Below are 20,465 nucleotides of genomic sequence, written 5' to 3' on the forward strand. Positions count from 1 at the left end.
CAGCACGTGGGTGCTGAGAGCTACACTCAAATCATCGGCGAGAACAACATGTGTCACTGAGCACTGTCCTTAATGCAAACAGGTGTGTGTGTGTGTGTATGTGCGCACGCAAGTGTGCATGTGCACGCGCGGGCGTGTGTGTGTGTGTGTGCATGTGTGTGTGTGTGTGCATGTGCGTAATGTGCGCTCGAGTGTGTGTGTGTGTGTGTGTGTGTGTGTGTGTGTGTGTGTGTGTTTGTGTGTGCGCGCAAGAGCGAGTGCCCGTGCGTGCGCATGCACACGTTACCACATAAGTTCACTTTCTGGATGTGTATAAAGCTGCCTGTTTTTACGTGTGAGATTAAATTATGTACTGGGGAAAACAGCTGTCCAGTATGATGTGCTGTCAGATATGATGCTGTTGCTGAGTGACTTGTCGGCAACATGAAAGCAAAGAGCCTTGTCTTACAGCTGGTCACACAGGTGTGCTGCAAATAGGAGAGACTCTTCTACCGGGGAGAGAGGGGTCTAAGGACATCAGGCTATATTCCACATCTAATCAAGGAAGGTCAGAAAGGACCTTCCTGTGGCATAGGATGACAGTTGGCCTCCACTCTCTCCACAGGACAGAAGGGCAGGCAGGGAACAGAGGCCTCTCAGCACACTCAGAGGGACAAGCTAAACCTTTGTCAGAGTCAGAGTAACTCTGAGATACAGTGAATAAGCAAACTACTTACTGTAGTCAGATTAAGAAAAAGTAGAGGCAGGACCGTTTCCTTGACTAAAGGAAGCCAAAACTGCAACCTCAGGATTTTGCAACATTTTTGATTAATCTAGGTGTTAGCTCACTGTCTGTAAAGCTCTGCCTTCCCACTCACCTTCAGGACCAAGCCCAGCCCATCTGTACCCTATATAAGCCGCTCCCTAAAGCTCGGCACATCATCTGCTCAGCTTTGCCCTGCAGTCTCTCAGCTTTCCAGCCTTCTCATCCGCAGGAACCATGTCCACCAAAACCACCATCCGGAGTCAAACCAGCCACCGTGGCTTCAGTGCCAGCTCAGCCAAGATCCCCGGGCTCAACCGCTCTGGCTTCAGCAGCATGTCTGTGTGCCGCTCCCGGGGCAGCGGTGGCTCTGGTGCCCTGTGTGGAGGAGCAGGCTTTGGCAGCAGGAGCCTCTATGGTGTGGGGAGCTCCAAGAAGATCTCCATGGGAGCCGGCAGCTGTGGCATTGGGGGAGGCTATGGCAGCCAAGTTGGAGGAAGCTTTCGCTTTGGAGGAGGAGCCAGCAGTGGTTTTGGCTTTGGTGCTGGAGCTGGCTTTGGTGGTGGTTATGGGGGAGCCGGCTTCCCCGTGTGCCCCCCTGGAGGCATCCAAGAGGTCACCGTCAATCAGAACCTCCTCACCCCTCTGAACCTGCGAATCGACCCCACCATCCAGCGGGTGAGGACTGAGGAGCGGGAGCAGATCAAGACCCTCAACAACAAGTTCGCCTCCTTCATCGACAAGGTGAGCCCTGCTCCTTTCTGTGTGTCTGTGCCAGTGCCAGACACAGGAGGAGGGAAAGGCTTCAAGCTTTGTGCAAGTGTTGCCATCTTCCTAGTAGATTCCCAGTCCAGTCGGCCTGTCCCTCTTTTTTTTTTCTTTTTTTCTTTTTCTTAAGATTTATTTATTTATTATATATACAGCATTCTGTCTGCAGGCCAGAAGAGATGGTTGTGAGCCACCATGTAGTTGCTGGGAATTGAACTCATGGCCTTTGGAAGAGCAGTCAGTGCTCTTAACCTCTGAGCCATCTCTCCAGCTCCCTGTGTGCCCTTCTTTAGTTAGACTGGCAGCAGGAAATCTGGGTCAGAGTTCTTTCCCTGTGAGGTGATGTCTGATCCCAGTAGGTGGAGATGAACTCAGGGCACAAGTCACAGGATGGTCCTGAGGCAAAAGACTCTACAGTGCCCATGGGGGGCTATGGCAGCCATGCTACACTACACCACACTCCAGCAAGCAATTGTTGGCTGGCTGTGCCCTGCATGAGCGCTCAGCCCTCCCTGTGGGATGATGTGGGGAGCTTAGATGGCTTGTCGCTCTCAGACCCAGGCCAAGGACACAGAATGGGTTGGGGTGGACAGCCTGAGAGGAAAGGCAAACTCCGGAAGGGGGCACCAAAGAGAGAAACTCAAATTGCTTCTCACGCTCGGCCCCTCCAGGTGCGGTTCCTGGAGCAGCAGAACAAGGTCCTGGACACCAAGTGGACCCTGCTGCAGGAGCAGGGGACCAAGACCGTGAGGCAGAACCTGGAGCCAATGTTCGAGCAGTACATCAACAACCTGCGCAGGCAGCTGGACGCTATACTCGGGGAGAGGGGCCGCATGGACGCCGAGCTGAGGAACATGCAGGACACAGTGGATGACTACAAGAACAAGTGAGTTGTGACGAAGGAAGAACCCAGGTGCCTAATTCATAAACATGGAAGCCCACCTAGAGACATGGACGGCCATGAGTTAAGACACTTTAGTCATGAGGATGAACATGTCATGACTTAAGCTCAGAGCAGAAGGCCAGGGCCAAGGAGGGTTAAAGGAAGTGAGAGGACAGGAAAGGGATGAATTATTTAACAGAACAAATATCCCCTTTGAGCCTGATTTGGCCCTATGGCATCTATAGCACTTAGGGCTGGGCCACAGGCTGCCTGGGATGCCACCCACCCAGCCACAGCTCCAAGGTGTCTCTCTGTTGCTCTTGCAGATACGAAGATGAAATCAACAAGCGCACATCAGCAGAGAATGAATTTGTGACCCTGAAGAAGGTGAGCTGCTAATCACAGAGATGGGTTCTCTGCTCATGGAGACGTGGCCTTGCATGTCTGTGCAGGCCATGGTGGTCAGGGTGACAGAGGAGAATGGTCTGGGCAAGAGAGTAACCGTGACTCCATGTTGATGGTTTCCCCAGGATGTTGATGCTGCCTACATGAACAAGGCTGAGCTGCAAGCCAAGGCAGACAGTCTGGCAGATGAGATCAACTTCCTGAGAGCTTTCTACGAGGCGGTAAGCCCCCTCTCTCTCCTTCTTGCCTCCTGATCTCAAAATCCCTTGATTTTCTCCTGTGCAAAGTGCTGGGACTGTCTGCAATGCACACAACCAAAGATGAACTTGGCTCTCTCTGCTCCTTAGGAGCTGTCTCAGATGCAGACACACATCTCAGACACATCTGTGGTCCTCTCCATGGACAACAACCGCAGCCTGGACCTGAACAGCATTATCGACGAGGTCAAGGCTCAGTACGAGGACATCGCTCAGAGAAGCCGGGCCGAGGCTGAGTCCTGGTACCAGACTAAAGTGAGTATTGACTTGGAGCCGGAAGGAGATGTCTGGGACCCACCCTGAACTGCACGTGTCTCATTTCACTGGAGGTTAGAGGTGACAAAAGAGATTTGGGGTGCTCTCACAGCAAGTGTGTTGTGCACTGGTACTATAGAAACAAGGGGAGGAGGGTTTAATGGAGCCATGGCTGAATGGTTAAGAGTATTGGCTGCTTTTCCAAGATCAATTCCCAGCACCCATAAGGTGCCTCTCAGCCATTGATATTGGGACTTTGTGTCCTGGAGTGCAGGCACACTTGCAGACAGAGCACTATATACAGAACACATTATAGAGTTATGATCTAGTCTAGGAGCAAAAGAACCCAGAGGTAGATGCAAAGTTGCCATGAATGAAGTCTGTGCTCTCTTTGCTTGAGCTGAACTATTTCCTCTGGTCCTCATGAGATAATAGAGGCCATTTTCAGCTCCTGTCAGAGCCATGGAACCTATGCTCTCCTCAAACGTCTCTGGAGGTAAAGCCATCACATCCATGACAGTGCATGGCACTCAGAAGTGGCTCTGTTTCTGTCTGTACAAACTCACATCCATGTCGTCTCTCCCGTTGGCCTTCAGTACGAGGAACTGCAGGTGACAGCTGGCAGACACGGGGATGACCTTCGAATCACCAAGCAGGAGATCGCTGAGATGAACCGCGTGATCCAGAGGCTGAGATCAGAGATCGACCACGTTAAGAAGCAGGTAGGACAGACAGAGACACAGAGGATGACAGGCAACGTTTCCCGTCCTCTACCACTAAGGACAAGGGGCTCAGGTCTCGACAGATCCACACACCAAGGCTTTTCCCTTGCTCTGTCTGCCCAGATTGCCAACCTGCAGGCTGCCATCGCTGAGGCTGAGCAGCGTGGGGAGCTGGCCCTCAAGGATGCCAGGGGCAAGCTGGAGGGTCTGGAGGATGCCCTGCAGAAGGCCAAGCAGGACATGGCCAGGCTGCTGAGGGAATACCAGGAGCTCATGAATGTCAAGCTGGCCCTGGATGTGGAGATCGCCACCTACAGGACGCTGCTGGAAGGAGAGGAGTGCAGGTGGGTGACTCCATCCTGGAGGACACCCCCATGGTGTCAGGCATTGACCACAAGATGGGGGTGGGGCAGTAGCTAAGGCCACAGTGGCTCCCTTCAGAGCCTCATTGCCTGGGGATTGCCTGTGACCTGTCAGGTGATTGAAGGTCTCACAGCGACTGAGGCAATGGCCCCCAAGTTCTTACCTTCTTTGTTTCTCTCCTAGGTTGAATGGTGAAGGTGTTGGACCAGTCAACATCTGTAAGTCCTCTGCGTGCCCACCTCCCCTTCCCCTGCCCTCGGGCTGCCTCAGCCTGACAGCGTGAGCTCACATGTCTGTGTCTCTTCTCCCGTCCTTTCCAGCTGTGGTGCAGTCCACCGTGTCCAGCGGCTATGGCAGTGCAGGAGGTGCCAGCAGCAGCTTAGGCCTGGGAGGAGGCAGCAGCTACTCCTACAGCAGTGGCCAAGGCCTTGGAGGTGGCTTCAGTGCTGGCAGCGGCAGAGGCATCGCAGGTGGCATTGTGTCCTCTGGTGGCAGCTCCTCCTCCATCAAATACACCACCACCTCCTCCAGCAGGAAGAGCTACAGGCACTGAAGTCCCTGACCCCAGAGCTGTGCCTGAGCCTGGAGCCCCTGGCTGCAGAGCCCTGTGCTCAGGTGCTGTCCTCGCTGGCCTCCCCCCTCTGCTCTCTGCCTGGGGCTGAGGAGGCTGAGGCCTTCTTGCTCCTCTCTCTCTTCCCCAGGGGTCCCCACTGCCCCTCCTCTTCTGCACCTCTGGCTTCACATCCACACTCACTCACATCTGCTGCTTCAGGCTGTGTGGAGGTCACCAGGCTGCGGCCTCTCCAGCTCTGTCCCTAGGCTGCCTCAGAAAGGCTGTCATTGTCCCTTTCCTTAAGGTCATCGTTGTCCAGGTTCTACTCAGAAAGTGAACTGAGGAAGTCCCCTTTACTCTGCAGTGGCCTTAGAGATGCGACAGTGCCTTGTCGTGAGCCTCTCTGGCAGGCACGGTGACAGCACCTGTCCTGTGATGCACAGTCTGTGCTGAGGTGACAATGTCCTCTTTGCTCTTTGCTCCGGCCAAGTTGCTAAATAAAGCAGGTTTATAACGTAATGACTTTGCCCATGTGTGTTTTCTTGTTGCCAATTGTTTCCCATGAGGCCCTGCGGCTTTGCTGGACAAGGGCCTTTTAGAGCCTCCTTCTTCCTCACTCTCCCCACTGGGCATGGCTGCATTTGTCAGTTTCAAGGTGTCCTGCTCTCCAAACACCATGGCTCCTCTCCTCTTGGCTGAGAACTCCGCAGCAAGACGTATGAAGACCGATGTCTGTAGTTCAAGCCCCACCACGACACACAGGCACATATAGGAGGCAACAGAAAAGAGGATCACTGACAGGCACAATATCAGAGAACACCAGAACCACACCATTTAAAAATAACTTAATATACATTCCGATAATAAAGTACGCTGACTCTAAAACTGAGATACAGGAATACCACAATGAGGGCATAGGGATGGGTCCCTGGGAAAATCAGCTGCCTGAGCATCAGCACTGGCATTTAGGGTGCAGACCTCATGAAAAGATGTGTGGGCGTGGTGGCCACATGTAATTCCAGGCCTCTAGAAGTAGAGACAGGGCACATATGGGTCAAGTTGCCAAGAAAAAATAGCCCAACATGTGTGCTCTGGGCTCAGTGACTGAAACCGCCTCAATCAATAAAGGGAAAATGATGAAGAAGCAACAAGCACCATGTACACACACACACACACACACACACACACACACACACACACACACACACTCATACACCCATACCCACAAGACATATGACCACATATTCATACATGTGGAAATGCCATAGATGCACATGGACTGCACGTTCATACACGCATGCAGACATTTCTTTTATTTTTTTTTTAATTTGGGACTTTTATATGAGCATGGAGTGTGACTTTGTCAAATGCCCCCTCACTCCCTTCACCTCTGTCCTACTTCTAGCCCCAGTCCATTGCCCCTTCCAGAATTATGTGCTGGCTCTTCCTTTTTTTTTTTTTTTTTTTTTTGTAACCCAATGATTCCACTTTGTGCCTCCTCTAAGTGTAGGGGGGAAGACAATCTCCTGGAACATGGCCTCTTTCTGGGGCCACATACTCAACCAAAGATTGCTCCCTTTCCCCTAGTAGCCTTCATTTTCCAGAAACTTCCCATTAGCACTGGATTTCCTGAACTCCTCTCCAGTCCCTGCTGGGTTCTGACTGGCTCCATCCTGTGCAAGTCCCATGCATGCAGTCTTGCCACTGTTGTGTCATGTGTGCAGTAGGCTTGGCAAGCCCAGCACATACTTTTTCGATGCTGATATCCACAACTTATGGCTCTGACTAACCCCCTCCTTGCTCTGCTGTGGTCCCTGAGCCCTCTGCATTGGACGACATGTGATATGGATGCTCATTTAGAGCTCAGCATCTCTCAGTCTTTTCTTCTCTGCAGGATGAGCAGCTTCGGGTGCCTGTGTTAATCGTTATCTACCATAAACAGAAGCATCTCTGAGCAGGCTTGCGACATGCAGTAACCTGTTGATATAAAGGTAAGAAAGTAACGGATTCCTTATTACTAACTGTTTTGCAGAAGAATTGCATCTGTTTCTGCCTTAGGGCCTAAGACTGAGGCAGTCACTTCTAAGTCCCAGGACTGAGTCCTCTCTTGTGGAGTGGGCCTTGCATGCCATCACAAAGTGGATGGTTATTTCCTTAACTCTCCTGCCACTCCTGCCCAGTCACTACTGTAGCCCACAGGGTCCACAGCAGGGTAAGATTGTAAAGAGTTTTTCCCCTGCTGGAGTCAGTAGCGCACTCTAGCACCATGGAAGCTATCCTGTAGAGACAGGATTTCCAGGTCCACATGAGCCTGGTTCTGCAGTGTTTGATGACTCTAGGCAGTGTCTCCTTACGGTCTCACTATCAAGGTCTGGATGCTAGCCAAGAGGCAGGGCGAGAGCCTACAGCATGTCAGGGGACTATGGCATCCCACCGACCACAACATGACAGAATAACCTATAGCTGGCACTGATCTTCCTGTTTCGTAAACACTGAAGCCTGTTGAAGGCGTTGTCTCCCTGTTAGAGGGTCCACCATGGAAAGGGAGAGGGGACATGAGGATATTGGAGTAAGTGTGTCAGGCAGCAGAAGGGAGGGCTGTTTACATAAGAGATAAAGGAGGAGGAGGAGGAGTGTAGGGTCATTTGGAAAGGATAGAATCCAGTGTTACATGCATGAAAATACCAAAGTGAAATTCACTTCTTTGCATTTTAACCAGAAATCACTAATAAGATAAACCATCGCACTGCAAAAAGCAAATCACATCAATGCAGTCAGGGAAAGCTGGATCGACATTCAGGATAACCAGTGCCTTTTCCATAGCGAACAGCAAAAGGGAAAATGAGTAATGAAGATCATTCATGAGAAAAGGGTGTAAAATCAGCCCAGTGCACACTCGTCTTTAAAAGGCACCGTAGGGGATAAATGCCAGACAATGTGCTCAGCTGGGTAAAGAATATGTCACACTGCCTAGAGCCTCATCACACTTGGGAGACTGGGTCCTTCCTCCCTTGGGTGAGGACAAAGCAGATGCGACCATCTCTCCACATTTCCTAACCGTGTGCTGCAAGTTTAACAACAACCAGGATTTCACAGAAAGGTATAAAGGCAGACAAAGTTATCAGTGCAAACTACAGCGATATTTAATCTCATAAGACATGGCAGTCTCTGCAGGAAACCCTGCGAGTCCCTCAAAATCCTCCTCAAGCTGAAGGAAAGACAGCAATGTCAGGGGACAAGCAAAGAAAATCTCATGATGACCTAAAGACCCACAGTGGAGAACTGCAATATGGATTAAAAAGGAGGAACAGAAAAGGGAGTGACGCATACATTTAGCAAAAGCTGGAGACACTGGGGCTGGAAGCCTATAAAATTGCCCGGGAGCTGTCAAAGAGGCCTATCAATAGTGCAATGGCTCAGGTTTTCAGGTTAGAAACAGAGCAGGGCTGAGATGCCAACCTTGCCAGGTATGGTGGCATACGTGCCTTTAATCCCAGCACTCAGGAGGCAGAGGATGGTGGATCACTGTGAGTTTGAGGCCAGCCTGGTCTACAAATCGAGTCCAGGATAGCCAAGGCTACACAGAGAGATGCTGTCTCAATAAAACAAACAAAACAAAGCAAAACAAAATGCTAACCTCACTATCTGTGTTCTGTACTTTGATATATAATATGTCTGTGTGATAGCTAATATCTAATGTGTAACATTTATTCAGTGAAGCATATACTCTGTGTTTCATTAATTCCCAAAAAACTACTCAGTGAATATCAGCTAAGTGAGTAAGGTTTCTGTGGGAAAATTCCCTGCGTTCCCTAACTCAAAAACAACTCAGGAAGGAAAAGGTTTATTTTGTCTTGATGGGAGAGGAGGGACCTCTGAGTGACTGAACCCCTGAGTCATTGTGTATTGTTGACATGGGTACCGCCATGTTGAGGACCACAGGCCTGGGACCCATAGGAAAGTGATAAAGCTGTTTACCATATAGGCTTGGTCAGAGGGATGGCAGAGTTTTCCTGTGAGTCCAAGTGTGAGGGAGTGAGCAGTGTGTAAACAGCTACAGCTTCCTCCTCCCAGATATTAGCACCCTGGGGCTCCTCAGCCACACAGACCTCCTACTGAGAGTCGCCAGCTTCCCCAAGACCCTGATGAACATTGACGCAAAAGCATTCAAGGAAATGCTCATAATCCGAACCCAAGAACACACCAATATGTCATCCAACATGAACAGGAGGGCTTCAAGCGAGACACGCAGGGCTAGGTCAATATGCAGAAATCCATCAATGTAACCCACCATATAAACAAATAGAAGGAACACACACACACACACACACACACACACACACACACACACACACACACACACACAATCATTTCCTTAGATGCCCAAAATTCATTTCACAAAATCCAACACCTATACATGTTAATAATAGTCTTGGAGAGATCATGGGTATAAGGCACCAACCTAAACTTGTAAAGGCAATATACAGCCAGGCTGAAGCCTGTATCAGTCCAAGTGGAGATGACCGTAAAGGATCCGACTGAAATCAGGGCTACACAAGGATGCTCACTCTCTCTGTGTTTCTTCAACACAGCACCTGAAGCCCCAGGTAGGGCAATGAGAAAACGGAAGGAGGTCGAGGAGATACAAATTGGAAAGGAAAAATATCAAACTATCACTATTCATCAAAGATATGATAGTATATAGAGGTGACCCCAAAATTTCTACCAGGGAACTCCTACAGCTGACAAGCACCTTTAGCAAAGTGGCTGCGTTCTAAATTAACTTTAAAAAAATAAACAGTAGCCCTCCTGTATACAAAAGACAAATGGGCTGAGAGGGAAATTAGGGAAACAACATGCTTCAGAGTAGCTACAAAAACCATAAAGTATCCTGGTGTAACTCTAACCAAGCTAGAGAAAAACCTTTATGAAAAAAAAAAAATCAAGTCCCTAAAGACAGAAATTGAAGGTTTCAGAACATGGAAACATCTCCCATGCTCATAGATCAGTAAGATTAACAAGGTAAAAATGGCCATCTTGGGGGCTTGAGAGATGGCTCAGAGGTTAAGAACACCGACTGCTCTTCCAGAAGTCCTGAGTTCAGTTCCCAGCAACCACGTGGTGGCTCACAACCAACTATGAGATATGGTGCCCTCTTCTGGCACACAGGTGTACAATCAGGAGGAATATTATATACATAATAAATAAATATTTTTTAAAAATGGCCATCTAACCAAAAGCCATCTAAAAATTCAATGTAATTATGGTCAAAATACAAACAAAATTCTCTACAGACCTTCAAAGGACAATTCTCAACTTCATAGGGGAAAACAAAACAAAACAACACAGACTAGCTAAAAACAATCCTGTACAATAAAAGGCCTTCTAGCATTATCACCAGGACTCATCTCTAGCTGTACTGTAGAACAACAGTAATAAAAACTGTGTGGTACTGACACAGACACAGACAGGTGGGTCCATGATAGCGAATGAATCAAAGACCCAGAAATAAACCCATACAACTCTGGATACTTGATGTTGACAAAGGAGCCAAAACCACACAATGAAAAAAAGAGAGCATCTGCAACAAATGGTGCTGGTCTAACTGCATGTCTGCATGCACAACAGTGCAAATAGATCCGTATTTATCACCTTGCACAAAACCAACATCCATGGGGTCAAAGACATCAAATACAACCAGACACAGCAAATCTAGACGAAGAAAAAGTAGGGAAGAGCCTTGAACTCATCAGCACAGGAAACAACTTCCTGAACAGAACACCCACAGCCCAGGCTCTAAGATCAACACTAATACCTGGGATCTCATGAAAGTGAAAAGATTCTGTAAAGCAAAGGACACGCAAAAGAACGAAACAATCGCCTACAGCCTGGGAAAAGGTCTCACCTACCCTGCATCCAACAGGGGGCTGATATACAAAATATATAGAGAACTCAGGGAATTAAACACCAACAAATCAAATAATCCAACTTTAAAATGGGCTAAAGAATCAAACAGAGAATTCTCAACAGAGGAATCTCGAATGGCAAAGAAGCACTTGGAGAAAAACAAAATGTCCTCAGTCATCAGGGAAATGCAAATCCAAATGATTCTGAGATTCCATCTTACACCTATCAGAATGACTAAGATCAAAAACTCAAGTGACAGCACATGCTGGCGAGGATGTGGGGAAAGGGGACATTCTTCCATTGCTGGTGGGAGTGCAAACTTGTACAACCACTTTGGATAGCAATCTGGTACTTTCTCAGGAAATTCGGAACAGCTCTACCTCAAGACCCAGCTATGCTCCTCCCGGGCGTGTATATATTTAGCCGGAAAGATGCTCCACCATACAGCAAGGACATTTGCTCAAATGTGTTCATAGCAGCTTTATTCAGCCAGAAACAGGGGATAACCAAGATGTCCCTGCACTGAAGAATGGAAAAGGAAACTGTGGAACATATACAGAATAAACTACCATTCTGCTGTTAAAAAGAAGGACATCATGAAATTGGGCAGCAAATGTGGGGATCTGGAAAAGATCATCCTGAGTGAGATAACCAAGACCCGGAAAGATGCCCATGGCATAGACTCACTCCAAGAGCACTGTCAGCCACATAATACAGGATGGCCACACTACACTACATAGACCTAAGAAGTCAAGTGACAAGGAGGATCCTGGGAAGGATGTTTAATTCCCATTCAGGAGGGCAAAATGAACAGACACAGGAAAACGCTGAAGAGAGGGAACAGGACGGGAGCCTCACATACTTGCCCTCTGAAAGACTCTGCCCAGCAGGGCGTCAAATCAGATGCAGGACTCACAGCCAAACTGTCAGCACAGTGCAGGGAGCTGATGGAGGAGTGAGGGATCCCCGAGGGGTCATGAGCACAGGAAGCAAAATGGAGACAAAAAAATCTGTGCCTCTGAGGGCCTGCAGAAACTGATGTACCAACCAAGGACCAGGCATACAGAGACCTAGGCCCCCTGCCAAGGTGCAGCCTATAGACAGCTCAGTGTCCCCCAAAACTGAAATTCGATTTCAAGTGGCACGGAGGAAATGGCAGAGGATGAAGAAATGCATTTTTGTTTTCAAGATGCCAGCAGAAAATCACTGTGTTTACTACAGCTGTGACACATTCCATGTTGTTCCCAGAGGAGATTTTCTGGCTTTCCCTTTTTCTTCTGTGTGTATTCTGGGACAATGGCTCAGAGGTTGACAAGATTGTGGGTGGAAATGGAGGCACCGAAGAAACAAACACTGCTAAAGGGGAAAACACCAGGCTTCCCTGTCCTCTCTCTTTCTGAAAAGGTTGCAGAGTGGTCAGTGCAGTTGCAGGGGCTTCGGGCGGAGATGGAACTGTTGGAAGGCAAGCCACACTGGACAGGGGGGCAAAGGGCTCATCCTTGTGACTGAGCGGGCAAGCACCTCATTCCTTCAGTGGGAGAGAGAGAAAGAAACTGTGCCAGAGGGCGGTGGGGCCTGAGGATGGCTGAAAAAGCTGAGTCAGCCCATGTTGAAAGGAAGGGTGAATCTTGAACCAACTGCAGCAGCAGAGAGGGAGGGGCATCCCGGGGCCACAGCATCACCATCAGCCTTGTAATAGTCCTACAGCCATGCCTGCTGATGGTGAACAAAGCTGTTATCAGACTGCGATGCAAGACAGGTGTTGGTAGAGACCTTGGCATGCAAAAACACGGATACCAAATATGAAAAAGTTATTAAACCACTAAAAGCATGAATGGAAAAGGGATGTGACTGATACTGGTTCTCACATGCGCCATGCTGGACAGCCAGCCATGCTATAGCTACAGGTCTCCGCTATCTGAATGCATGGTGCTGCAATTGCAGGCGGTACGGTTATTACCAGAGACTGACCAAACCACTAAAAGTCTCAGATCTTATACTTCCCTGTGATTTAACTGTGGAGAATATGGTCATTTGCAATAAAATTCTGAACAAGGCATCTAACAGGGACATGGTTTTCCTAAATCTCAGGCAGAAATACAGCCTATGTTCCCATAGGTTTGCAGGAGATGTGCCAAGCGTTGCCACTGGACCTATAAGTGCAGCTCCAAGAGAGATATCCAAGGCAATTTCTTAGGGAGTGAAATAGGGTACCTAGACTGATGCCCCACAAGTACAAGCATCATACCTCCTGTAAGCCAGGAAATAACCCGCAGAGAGGAAACCCTCAGCTAAGTCTTGCAGAATCGATGCATTGCTGCGGGAAGAGCCGCCCAGGACTTGGCCACAGCTAAGGATCTTACTCTGTCTCCAGAACCTCAGTGTACAACACAGCTCCTGGAGTTTATACTCTTTGTCCTCAGGGACAGAAGGATGCTCTGGGTAAGGAGTGGATGGACTTCCAAGGATTCACTGTGTAACCAGGCGTTATAGATGAAGACTTCAAGGAGGATTAAATTATGGAGAGAGAGAGAGAGAGAGAGAGAGAGAGAGAGAAACAGAGACAGAAAGACAGAAACAGAGACAGAGAGACAGAGAGAGATAGAGAAAGAGACCCAAACAGAGACAGAGACACAGAGAGACAGAGACAGAGCGACAGAGAGAGACAGAGAAACAGAGACAGAGAGAGAGATCAGGAAATCCATAACTATCTTAAGTAATAAAAGTACTGCTGGAGCTCTAAGCTGTGACCATCCTTGCAAGTCTTGGGCATGGCTCAGTAAGATTGATACTGCAAATACTTCCTGGTTACAGAAGACTTGGTCCACATACTGACCCCACATGGAGTCACTGGCCGCCATCCACTGGGAAAACAGCAGCTGAAGCATTAAGAAGAACAGTTGATCTGGATTCCTTAACACATGAGTTATTAGAGTAGAAAACAGGCCAGAGAGATGGTTCGGTGGCTAAGAGCACTGTCTGCTCTCCTGAAGGACTGGGGCTCAATTCCCAGCACCCTCCTGCTGCCTCAACGCTCACACTTTCTAGTAACCCGGGCTCCTGGGCATGTGACTCACTCTTCAGCCCCCAAGGGAACCAGCCACACAGTGGGTCATGTTGTTCATGCAGACACATTCACACACACATTTTTTAAGGAACTAGGAGAAAAAAATACTACAGGAGAATTAAAAATTACACTAAAATGTTTAGGGTCTATGACTCAAACAAAACAGGATGAAATGTATTTACAGATTCAAACAATCAAAATGTTAAAATAAATAATGCTAAGTAGGATATTGGGAAGCGCATCATTTCTGCTACATTTAGTTGTTCCTATTTTATGTACAGGAGTATTTTCACTGTGGTAAGGGTGTGCACCACATGTGTGCCTGATGCCCTCAGAAGCCAGAAGAAGACATGAGATTCTGTGGAACTGGAGTCATGGATGCCTGTGACCCAGCACATGGGTGCTGAGAGCTACACTCAAGTCATCGGCGAGAACAACATGTGTCACTGAGCACTGTCCTTAATGCAAACAGGTGTGTGTGTGTGTGTGTGTGTGTGTGTGTGTGTGTGTGTGTGTGCGCGCGCGCGCTCGCTTGTGCCCACCTTACCACATAAGGTCACTTTCTGCATGTGTATAAAGCTGCCTGTTTTAACGTGTGAGATTAAATTATGTACTGGAGAATACAGCTGTCCAGTGAGATGTGCTGTCAGATATGATGCTGTTGCTGAGTGACTTGTCGGCAACATGAAAGCAAAGAGCCTTGTCTTACAGCTGGTCACACAGGTGTGCTGCAAATAGGAGAAACTCTTCTACCGGGGAGAGAGGGGTCTAAGGACATCAGGCTATATTCCACATCTAATCAAGGAAGGTCAGAAAGGACCTTCCTGTGGCATAGGATGACAGTTGGCCTCCACTCTCTCCACAGGACAGAAGGGAAGGCAGGGAACAGAGGCATCTCAGCACACTCAGAGGGACAAGCCAAACCTTTGTCAGAGTCAGTGACTAATCTGAGATACAGTGAATAAGCAAACTACTTACTGTAGTCAGATTAAGAAAAAGTAGAGGCAGGACCGTTTCCATGACTAAAGGAAGCCAAAACTGCAACCTCAGGATTTTGCAACATTTTTGATTAATCTAGGTGTTAGCTCACTGTCTGTAAAGCTCTGCCCTTCCCACTCACCTTCAGGACCAAGCCCAGCCCATCTGTACCCTATATAAGCCACTGCCCAAAGCTCGCCACATCATCTGCTCAGCTTTGCCCTGCAGTCTCTCAGCTTTCCAGCCTTCTCATCCGCAGGAACCATGTCTACCAAAACCACCATCCGGAGTCAAACCAGCCACCGTGGCTTCAGTGCCAGCTCAGCCAAGATCCCCGGGCTCAACCGCTCTGGCTTCAGCAGCGTGTCTGTGTGCCACTCCCGGGGCAGCGGTGGCTCTGGTGCCCTGTGTGGAGGAGCAGGCTTTGGCAGCAGGAGCCTCTATGGTGTGGGGAGCTCCAAGAGGATCTCCATCGGAGGTGGCAGCTGTGGCACTGGGGGAGGCTATGGCAGCCAAGTTGGAGGAAGCTTTCGCTTTGGAGGAGGAGCCAGCAGTGGTTTTGGCTTTGGTGCTGGAGCTGGCTTTGGTGGTGGTTATGGGGGAGCCGGCTTCCCCGTGTGCCCCCCTGGAGGCATCCAAGAGGTCACCGTCAATCAGAACCTCCTCACCCCTCTGAACCTGCAAATCGACCCCACCATCCAGCGGGTGAGGACTGAGGAGCGGGAGCAGATCAAGACCCTCAACAACAAGTTCGCCTCCTTCATCGACAAGGTGAGCCCTGTTCTTTCTGTGTGTCTGTGCCAGTGCCAGACACAGGAGGAGGGAAAGGCTTCAGGCTTTGTGCAAGTGTTGCCATCTTCCTAGTAGATTCAGTCGAGTCTGCGTGTCCCTCTTTTTATTTCTTTTTTCTTTTTTTAAGATTTATTTATTTATTATGTATACAGCATTCTGCCTGCAGGCCAGAAGAGATGGTTGTGAGCTACCATGTAGTTGCTGGGAGTTGAACTCATGGCCTTTGGAAGAGCAGTCAGTGCTCTTAACCTCTGAGCCATCTCTCCAGCTCCCTGTGTGCCCTTCTTTAATTAGACTGGCAGCAGGAAATCAGGGTCAGAGTCCCTTCCCCGTGAGGTGATGTCTGAACCCAGTGATTAGAGATGAGCTCAGGGCTCAAGTCACAGGATGGTCCTGAGGCAAAAGACTCTACAGTGCCCATGGGGGGCTATGGCAGCCATGCTACACTGCACCACACTAGAGCAAGCCACTGTTGACTGGCTGTGCCCTGCATGAGCGCTCAGCCCTCCCTGTGGGATGATGTGGGGAGCTTAGATGGCTTGTCGCTCTCAGACCCAGGCCGAGGACACAGAATGGGTTGGGGTGGACAGCCTGAGAGGAAAGGCAAACTCCGGAAGGAGGCACCGAAGAGAGAATCTCAAATTGCTTCTCACGCTCGGCCCCTCCAGGTGCGGTTCCTGGAGCAGCAGAACAAGGTCCTGGACACCAAGTGGACCCTGCTGCAGGAGCAGGGGACCAAGACTGTGAGGCAGAACCTGGAGCCACTGTTTGAGCAGTACATCAACAACCTGCGCAGGCAGCAGGACGCTATACTCGGGGAGAGGGGCCGCATGGACGCCGAGCTGAGGAACATGCAGGACACAGTGGATGACTACAAGAACAAGTGAGTTGTGACGAACGAAAAACCCAGGTGCCTATTTCATAAACATGGAAGCCCACCTAGAGACATGGACGGCCATGAGTTAAGACACTTTACTCATGAGGATGAACATGTCATGACTTAGCTCAGAGCAGAAGGCCAGGGCCAAGGAGGGTTAAAGGAAGTGAGAGGACAGGAAAGGGATGAATTATTTAACAGAACAAATATCCCCTTTGAGCCTGATTTGGCCCAATGGCATCTATAGCACTTAGGGTTGGGCCACAGGCTGCCTGGGCTACCACCCACCCAGCCACAGCTCCAAGGTGTCATGCCGTTCCTCTTGCAGATACGAAGATGAAATCAACAAGCGCACATCAGCAGAGAATAAATTTGTGACCCTGAAGAAGGTGAGCTGCTAATCACAGAGATGGGTTCTCTGCTCATGGAGACGTGGCCTTGCATGTCTGCTGCAGGCCATGGTGGTCAGGGTGACAGAGGAGAATGGTCTGGGCAAGAGAGTGACCGTGACTCCATGTTGATGGTTTCCCCAGGATGTTGATGCTGCCTACATGAACAGGGCTGAGCTGCAAGCCAAGGCACACAGTCTGGCAGATGAGATCAACTTCCTGAGAGCTTTCTACGAGGCAGTAAGCTCCACTCTCTCCTTCTTGCTTCCGCATCCCAAATTCCCTTGATTTTCTCCCATGCAAAGTGCTGGGACTGTCTGCCATGCACACAACCAAAAATGAGCTCGGCCCTCTCTGCTCCTTAGGAGCTGTCTCAGATGCAGACACACATCTCAGACACATCTGTGGTCCTCTCCATGGACAACAACCGCAGCCTGGACCTGGACAGCATCATCGCCGAGGTCAAGGCTCAGTACGAGGACATCGCTCAGAGAAGCCGGGCCGAGGCTGAGTCCTGGTACCAGACTAAAGTGAGTATTGACTTGGAGCCGGAAGAAGATGTCTGGGACCCACCCTGAACTGCATGGGTCTGATTTCACTGGAGGTTAGAGGTGACAAAAAATGTTTGGGGTGCTCTCACAGCAAGTGTGTTGTGCACTGGTACTATAGAAACAATGCGAGGAGAGATTAATGGAGCCATGGCCGAATGGTTAAGAGTATTGGCTGCTTCTCCAAGATCAATTCCCAGCACCCATATGGTGCCTCTCAGCCATTGATATTGGGACTTTGTGTCCTGGAGTGCAGGCACACGTGCAGACAGAGCACTATATACAGAACACGTTATAGAGTTATGATCTAGTCTAGGAGCAAAAGAACCCAGAGGTAGATGCAAAGTTGCCATGAATGAAGTCTGTGCTCTCTTTGCTTGAGCTGAACTATTTCCTCTGGTCCTCATGAGATAATAGAGGCCATTTTCAGCTCCTGTCAGAGCCATGTAACCTATGCTCTCCTCAAACGTCTCTGGAGGTAAAGCCATCACATCCATGACAGTGCATGGCACTCAGAAGTGGCTCTGTTTCTGTCTGTACAAACTCACATCCATGTTGTCTCTCCCGTTGCCCTTCAGTACGAGGAACTGCAGGCGACAGCTGGCAGACACGGGGATGACCTTCGCATCACCAAGCAGGAGATCGCTGAGATGAACCGCGTGATCCAGAGGCTGAAATCAGAGATCGACCACGTTAAGAAGCAGGTAGGACAGACAGAGACACAGAGGATGACAGGCATCGTTTCCCGTCCTCTACCACTAAGGACCATGGGGACAAGGAGCTCAGCTCTGGAGGGATCCACACACCAAGGCTTTTCCCTTGCTCTGTCTGCCCAGATTGCCACCCTGCAGGCTGCCATCGCTGAGGCTGAGCAGCGTGGGGAGATGGCCCTCAAGGATGCCAGGGGCAAGCTGGAGGGTCTGGAGGATGCCCTGCAGAAGGCCAAGCAGGACATGGCCAGGCTGCTGAGGGAATACCAGGAGCTGATGAATGTCAAGCTGGCCCTGGATGTGGAGATCGCCACCTACAAGACGCTGCTGGAAGGGGAGGAGTGCAGGTGGGTGACTCCATCCTGGAGGACACCCCCATGCTGCCAGGCACTGAGCACAGGAGGCACTGGGGGCGGGGATCACTAGCTGTGGCCACAGTGGCTCCCTTCAGAGACTCCTTGCCTGGGGATTGCCTGTAACCTGTCAGCTGCCTGAGGGTCTCACGGGGACTGAGGCAATGGCCCCCAAGTTCTTACCCTCTGTGTTTCTCTCCTAGGTTGAATGGTGAAGGCGTTGGACCAGTCAACATCTGTAAGTCCTCTGCGTGCCCACCTCCCCTTCCCCTGCCCTCGGGCTGCCTCAGCCTGACAGCGTGAGCTCACATGTCTGTGTCTCTTCTCCCGTCCTTTCCAGCTGTGGTGCAGTCCACCGTGTCCAGCGGCTATGGCAGTGCAGCAGGTGCCAGCAGCAGCTTAGGCCTGGGAGGAGGCAGCAGCTACTCCTACAGCAGTGGCCAAGGCCTTGGAGGTGGCTTCAGTGCTGGCAGCGGCAGAGGCATCGCAGGTGGCATTGTGTCCTCTGGTGGCAGCTCCTCCTCCATCAAATACACCACCACCTCCTCCAGCAGGAAGAGCTACAGGCACTGAAGTCCCTGACCCCAGAGCTGTGCCTGAGCCTGGAGCCCCTGGCTGCAGAGCCCTGTGCTCAGGTGCTGTCCTCGCTGACCTCCCCCCTCTGCTCTCTGCCTGGGGCTGAGGAGGCTGAGGCCTTCTTGCTCCTCTCTCTCTTCCCCAGGGGTCCCCACTGCCCCTCCTCTTCTGCACCTCTGGCTTCACATCCACACTCACTCACATCTGCTGCTTCAGGCTGTGTGGAGGTCACCAGGCTGCGGCCTCTCCAGCTCTGTCCCTAGGCTGCCTCAGAAAGGGTGTCATTGTCCCTTTCCTTCAGGTCATCATTGTCCAGGTTCTACTCAGGAAGTGAACTGAGGAAGTCCCCTTTACTCTGCAGTGGCCTTAGAGATGCCACAGTGCCTTGTCATGAGCCTCCCTGGCAGGCACGGTGACAGCACCTGTCCTGTGATGCACAGTCTGTGCTCAGGTGACGATGTCCTCTTTGCTCTTTGCTTCCTCCAAGTTGCTAAATAAAGCAGGTTTATAATGTACTGACTTTGCCCATGTGTGTTTTCTTGTTGCCAATTGTTTCCCATGAGTCCCTGTGGCTTTGCTGGACAAGGGCCTTTTAGAGCCTCCTTCTTCCGCACTCTCCCCACCGGGCATGGCAGCATTTATCAGTTTCAAGGTGCCCTGCTCTCCAAACACCATGGCTCCTCTCCACTTGGCTGAGAACTCCACAGCAAGACGTATGAAGACCAATGTCTGTACTTCAAGCCCCACCACGACACACAGGCACATATAGGAGGCAACAAAAAAGAGGATCACTGACAGGCACAATATCAGAGAACACCAGAACCACACCATTTAAAAATAACTTAATATAAATTCTGATAATAAAGTACGCTGACTCTAAAACTGAGATACAAGAATACCACAATGACGGCATAGGGAAGGGTCCCTGGGAAAATCAGCTGCCTGAGCATCAGCACTGGCAGTTAGGGTGCAGACCTCATGAAAAGATGGGTGGGCGTTGTGGCCACATGTAATTTTAGGCCTCTAGAAGTAGAGACAGGGCACATATGGGTCAAGTTGCCAAGAAAAAATAGCCCAACATGTGTGCTCTGGGCTCAGTGACTGAAACCGCCTCAATCAATAAAGGGAAAATGATGAAGAAGCAACAACCACCATGTACACACACACACACACACACACACACACACACACACACACAAACAAACACACACACACTCATACACCCATACCCACAAGACATATGACCACACATTCATACATGTGCAAATGCCATAGATGCACATGCACTGCACGTTCATACATGCATGCAGACATTTCTTT

The 20,465-nt window shown here is 50.0% G+C and overlaps 2 protein-coding genes across 2 annotated transcripts; both read left to right on the top strand.

The window, feature by feature from the left end:
* The first annotated feature begins 927 nt into the window (after positions 1-927).
* On the top strand, positions 928-5,258 carry LOC311579247 (keratin, type II cytoskeletal 6A-like). The gene is made up of 9 exons (XM_084749613.1): positions 928-1,486; positions 2,182-2,396; positions 2,720-2,780; positions 2,924-3,019; positions 3,146-3,310; positions 3,907-4,032; positions 4,156-4,376; positions 4,579-4,613; positions 4,716-5,258. The coding sequence occupies exons 1-9, from the start codon at positions 980-982 to the stop codon at positions 4,946-4,948; spliced, it is 1,659 nt and encodes a 552-aa protein (XP_084605739.1). The 5' UTR covers positions 928-979; the 3' UTR covers positions 4,949-5,258.
* A 9,828-nt stretch (positions 5,259-15,086) lies between these two features.
* LOC311579252 (keratin, type II cytoskeletal 6A-like) lies at positions 15,087-19,654 on the top strand. Its single transcript, XM_084749623.1, has 9 exons — positions 15,087-15,671; positions 16,361-16,575; positions 16,898-16,958; positions 17,103-17,198; positions 17,324-17,488; positions 18,085-18,210; positions 18,343-18,563; positions 18,773-18,807; positions 18,910-19,654. Exons 1-9 carry the CDS (start codon positions 15,165-15,167, stop codon positions 19,140-19,142), a joined length of 1,659 nt encoding a protein of 552 aa, XP_084605749.1. The 5' UTR covers positions 15,087-15,164; the 3' UTR covers positions 19,143-19,654.
* The last annotated feature ends 811 nt before the right edge of the window (positions 19,655-20,465 follow it).

Source organism: Acomys minous (assembly GCF_964271855.1).
Source record: "Acomys minous genome assembly, chromosome: 12".
NCBI classification, from domain to species: domain Eukaryota; kingdom Metazoa; phylum Chordata; class Mammalia; order Rodentia; family Muridae; genus Acomys; species Acomys minous.

Excerpts from the sequence above, each read along its gene's own strand:
- LOC311579247 (XM_084749613.1), top strand. The coding sequence starts at position 980 with ATGTCCACCAAAACCACCATCCGGAGTCAAACCAGCCACCGTGGCTTC. Across the intron at positions 4,033-4,155 it reads TCGACCACGTTAAGAAGCAG|ATTGCCAACCTGCAGGCTGC; the intron begins GTAGGACAGACA and ends CTGTCTGCCCAG. Across the intron at positions 4,614-4,715 it reads TGTTGGACCAGTCAACATCT|CTGTGGTGCAGTCCACCGTG; the intron begins GTAAGTCCTCTG and ends CGTCCTTTCCAG.
- LOC311579252 (XM_084749623.1), top strand. The coding sequence starts at position 15,165 with ATGTCTACCAAAACCACCATCCGGAGTCAAACCAGCCACCGTGGCTTC. Across the intron at positions 17,489-18,084 it reads AGTCCTGGTACCAGACTAAA|TACGAGGAACTGCAGGCGAC; the intron begins GTGAGTATTGAC and ends GTTGCCCTTCAG. Across the intron at positions 18,211-18,342 it reads TCGACCACGTTAAGAAGCAG|ATTGCCACCCTGCAGGCTGC; the intron begins GTAGGACAGACA and ends CTGTCTGCCCAG.